The 5,180-nt window shown below is 49.4% G+C and overlaps 1 protein-coding gene across 1 annotated transcript; it reads right to left on the minus strand.

Annotated features, from left to right (window-relative positions):
* Positions 1–203: 203 nt before the first annotated feature.
* kcnj14 (potassium inwardly rectifying channel subfamily J member 14) lies at positions 204–4,674 on the minus strand. Its single transcript, XM_036538664.1, has 3 exons — positions 3,673–4,674; positions 832–1,149; positions 204–413 (listed from the first exon to the last, which is right to left on the minus strand). The coding sequence occupies exons 1-3, from the start codon at positions 4,672–4,674 to the stop codon at positions 204–206; spliced, it is 1,530 nt and encodes a 509-aa protein (XP_036394557.1).
* Between the last annotated feature and the right edge of the window lie 506 nt (positions 4,675–5,180).

Below are 5,180 nucleotides of genomic sequence, written 5' to 3' on the forward strand. Positions count from 1 at the left end.
TCTAACTGCCTCTTGTCCTCTGTCTGCCCTTTCCCTTTTCCTACAACATTCACCTTCACCCTCACTGCCCTCCACTTACCGTGCTCTGACCTACATCTCCACCCCGCCGTCTCCTCTCTCTATCTCTTCCCCTTCTCTGCCTTATCCCCTGAGTCGTCTCTGTGGCCCGCCTCTCCCCGCTCGACTCCCTGAGGCCTGCTCCCTCATTGTGTGTGAGGGTGTGTGAGCTCGGCGCGGGGGTCGGACGGGGAGGGAGACTGGTCACCCGGGGAGGAGAGCTGCAGTGCGACTTCGTTCTCGTAACAGAAGGAGGAGCGCGAGCCCAGGATGTACTTCCTCTCCGCCAGCTCCTTTGCACTGCAGGTGGGGGTGCTGGGGATCTCGTACGTGCGATGGAAGAAGGAGTAGTCCACCTGTGAGACACAGATAGGTCGGTGTGTAAAACGAGTGTACGGCAACAGACACCTGTGAATCCACTGCGTATGGGAGGGGGGACATGATTAAAAATGAATGGTGTGCACAGATGTCTGCACCAAGTTTTAATTAAGCACATCTGGGAGCATTCTATCACCATGCTGGTATTCATTTTTCTTTCCCGTTCATGATCACTTTTATGTTCATGAATAAATGTGTGCGCTGCACTGGGACTATTTCTTTTCTCTTCCTTTACCTTAATTCTACACTGTGAAGTCTCTTTAAAGCTTTTTTCTCCTTGCACCTTCATGCATCTTCAATAACCACACTCCTGTGAATATCATTCTGCTTTCCATTCTCTCCTCTCCTTCTCTTCCCACCCAACCACCTCTCTGCCCACCTGTTCCCCTTCCCCACCTGGTAGCAGTTCTTCTTCTCGAAGAGGACCGGCTCGAAGCGGTGGCCCCACAGGATCTCGGAGGCCAGGTAGGAGCTGCGACACTGCGTGGTCATGGCGGTGGCTTCCACCATCCCCTCCAGGATGACCACCACCTCCAGCTCCGAGTCGCCCTCCAGCGCCTGCCGGTCTATCTCGAAGAACGGGCTCTCCTCGTCGATCTTGTGCACGATGGTTACGGGCGACACCAGGAAGATGCGGTCCGTGCCCGTGTCGAAGCCCACGTTGATGTCCACGTTGTCCAGGGGAAGGTACTCTCCCTCTGTGGTCACCCTTGGCTAGGAAGAGATGGCAGAGGGACAAGAGGTTTGACTGGTCTGGCGTGCTGTGGTGTGGAGACCCCCTGTCATCAGCAAGAGACTTAGGCACGTTATCATCCAGCTCCTAGCTCTAACCTGATCCATGCCACTCCTCATCTATGGCCACATTAACAGAACTCACTTACCAATGAAGCTAAGCCATACTTTTTGAAGGAATCCCAATAACAGAAATCCAAAACCCACTCTGCAAAAAGATGGCTATGGCCTATCATATGGACATGACAAAAAAACCAAACGAGCCTCAACAGATATTGAGTCCACCTGTATGTGGAATTGTGCTGGTTTTGGTTAAAGGTCTCCTCGGTTATTTGAGGGTAATGGAAACAGTAGTGAATGTACTATTCAGTGAGGAGTAACATGGTACTGTGAAGCACCAAGCACCATATATGCCGAACAAAGAGAAATACGTTTAATAGCAATGAGCATATCAGGAATGGTTGTGGTACACTGACAGAATGATAACCCAGAGGATGGGGGTGGGAGATTCAGCATGGCAAAAGAAAAAAGACATTTATTTACAGCAATGTTTACAGCTATCCATGATACCATATTCATGCCACAGTGAATATCCATACTAACACAGTGACACAACCATACACACAAGCAAACATGCACACACACACACACGCACATGCACACACACACACACACACACGCCACACAAACACTAAAACACACATGAAAAGACACAACCTGACAACGTATATTCACAGAAACAAACAAACAAACCCAAAGATAACAGACACATGACCTGAACGCACACAGAAATCTGGGAGAGATGACAAAGGGTAGTGGTTTAGAGTTAAAGAACGCTGCCACAGTTAATCCCCCTGCAAATCTTATAAACCCAGAGAACAAAACATGCTCTTATTAAACACAGGCTGCAGGCCAGATGTCTCTATCCTTCCCTCTTTCCTCCTCCCTCCATCCTCCCTTTCTGTCTACCTCTCTCTCCCCTCTGTCTGATCTGTACAGCCTGTGTCACTTATTTTTTAATTAAAAAATTGGGATAAGCTTCATCACCGTGACAGAGCGGCTCAAAAACTCCAGAGAGCTGTGCAATACGTTCATGTAACCGAATAGCTTGGGCCAAAACACGGAGCCTCCTGTTATTTTTCAAAATATTTTTTACCAACCTGGTTGCAGGACACTGTCATTGTTGACCTTTGTTTCATACTTGACCTGTATGATGAACTCAGTGAATGCTACCATGACCCTCCTTGTTCCACAGAACACTTTTATAACCATTTCTGTAGGATCAAGGACTCCAGTGCAGTATGTGATTTTGATTACTCTATCACATCTTGTATTTTTTTTTCTCTCTCTCTCTCTCTGATTTTGTCTGCTCTTGTTTTCATCCTCACAGTGAGCATCTGAAAAGGATCAAGGCAAAGTTGCTGACCCCTCTCTGAACTGGAGATGGTGTAAAAATCCACCTTCCGCCTCAGGGACCTGTACTGATGAAGGCAGCGTTTCTGCTAACACACTGCAGTCAGTCTCAGCAGTGGCCTCCCACAGGACTACTGCAGTAGAGGCCACTCCTGAATGCAGCACTGAGTACACGACGGCTGAGGAGCCATTCAGAGCAGATATCTGGCACAGATAAGGCGCAGAACCAGCTTTTTTAGAATGCGTTGGAGACTTCAGCAAAGTCAAGATTCAATGTGTAGGGAGGACTGTTTTTTCAGCAACATGGTTTTTCATGGAAAATAATGCTATACATGTTTAGTCAGTCCACATCAAGTTGAAAAAATCAGCACTGACATAAATAAAGTAAAAAATATATAAGGTCTATAAAGAAGTGCATTTATGATGACATGGCTTTCAAGTCCCTCAGAGCTGGCTGTATTCACTCTACAATGTGCTCTAGTTTGACCATTCAGTACAAAGAGGATCATTATTTTTGGCATTATCAAAGGTTTGAAATTCCTCTGACTTTTATTCATTTTCTCTCTTCCATGAACCACTTTAAATTAAGCTGTGAGTACCCCTTACCCTGCTCCTATTGTACTGTACACACTATATCTTAGTCATTTAGCAAGCACCTTTATGATTTGCAGTGGCAACAGAAGACCACTGTCACATGGTGTGCATAGATGTTATACATATGGGTAACAGTGCGGCGTAGTGGTAAGGAGCAGGGCTTGTAACCAAAAGGTTGCTAGTTCAATTCTCTGCTGGGCCACTGTTGTTGTACCCTTGGACAAGGTACTTAACCCACAACTGCTTCAGTAAATATCCAGCCGTATAAATGGATAACATGGTAAAAAAAAATGTAACCGATGTAAGTTGCTCTGGATAAAAGCGTCTGCCATATGCCAATAATGTAATGTAATGTAATAATGGATATAATTGTAAGTTGCTCTGGATAAGAGTATCTGCTAAATCGCAATAATGTAGTGTAATTCATGTGAACCTGCTCTACAATCATTTTATCAAGGAGTGCCCCTGTCAGTCAGATCAAACCAGTCTTGTACCCACCTTGAGCAGCTGGGCGCGGACGTGGGCCTCTACCAGGTGGCTCTTCCGTAGGTTTCCCACCCGCCACATCATGCAGAGCTTGCCATCACGCAGGGCCACCACTGCCGTGTCAGAGAACACCAGCGTCTCATTGCGCTTCTTGGGCTTGGCGATCTTGGCCATGACCGCCCCAATGATGAAGGCGTCAATGATGCAGCCCACAATGCACTGCAACACGACCGCCAACACCGCCAGGGGGCACGCCTCCGTCACGCTGCGAAAGCCATAGCCGATGGAAGTCTGTGTCTCCAGGGAGAAGAGGAAGGCTGCCATGAAACTGTTCACTTGCTGGAAACAGGGCTCCTCGACCGGCCGCCCCCTGGACTCCGCCCCACCCGCTTCGGCCGGGGCGGCGGCCGACTGCGTGGGGGCGGAGCCTGAGGAGGCAGAGAGGTCCCCGTGGGCGGAGGCAATGAGCCAGAAGGTGAATCCGAAGAGCAGCCAGGAGAGGAGGAAGGAGAGGGAGAAGACCACGAACATCCAGCGCCAGCGGATGTCCACGCAGGTGGTGAAGAGGTCGGTGAGGTAGCGCTGGCCCCTCTCGCTCATGTTGACGAAGGTGACGTTGCAGCGCCCGTCCTTGCCCACAAAGCGGCTGCGGGGCCGGCGGCGGCGGCTGGGGGGGGAGGGGGAATGGGAGGCGGAGTCCCTGTCCGGGGAGGAGCAGCCGCCCTCCGTTCCCCCTAGCCCCCTCAGCCCCGATCGTCCTCCTCTGCTCCCTCCTCCTGCTCCTGCTCCTGCAGCTCCCGCTGCTCCTCCACCACTCCCACTCCCGTTCCCCTGCACAGTGAGCGCTTTGCCGTTCCAGGTCGGGATCGGGCTGGTGGGGGTCACCGGACTCCCCGAGCCGCACCCCGCCCCGGCGGTTTCAGCGGCACTCTGGGCCAGTTTCATCACTTCCTCTTCCTCCAGAGGGCTGTCCACCACGGCGCTAAAGCGTCTTTTGACACGTGCTGCTCCCATGACGAGATAGCTGTGTGTGGCTGTGCGGTACTACAGACCAAACCGATTCCACAGTCTGTCACACTGATATTAATATGCGCTGTCCAGGTGTTAACTAAAATGACGTTACTGTATCTAGAAATATGTTTTATGAGTTAAAACCACTGTGATATTGATGTAACACATCTGTGCAAGTGCTCCCTCGAAAGCAGACAGTTTTTTGGGTAAAATGCAATCCTCCGTTTCAAGATAGTAGGAAATTCTGTGACGACGATCAGTATCTAGCAGCAGATGATTTTACAGATTATTGATGTAATCACTTTAGTTGGAAAATAGCTACAGTTGCAGCTAAATCCGGGTCATGTGAAATGGATTACTGCAGAAAGTACTGAGCGGTGCTTCATTTGCAGCGCTCACAATTTTGCAAATATTCTTCCAAAGTGCTATTTGTGTCCAGCTGAGGCTTATGAACTATGGCTCAAAGGCAAATCCAGGTCTGAAATCCAAGTTTCAAAAACACACATGCA

The sequence above is a fragment of the Megalops cyprinoides genome, chromosome 10 (assembly GCF_013368585.1).
Source record: "Megalops cyprinoides isolate fMegCyp1 chromosome 10, fMegCyp1.pri, whole genome shotgun sequence".
Lineage (NCBI taxonomy): Eukaryota > Metazoa > Chordata > Actinopteri > Elopiformes > Megalopidae > Megalops > Megalops cyprinoides.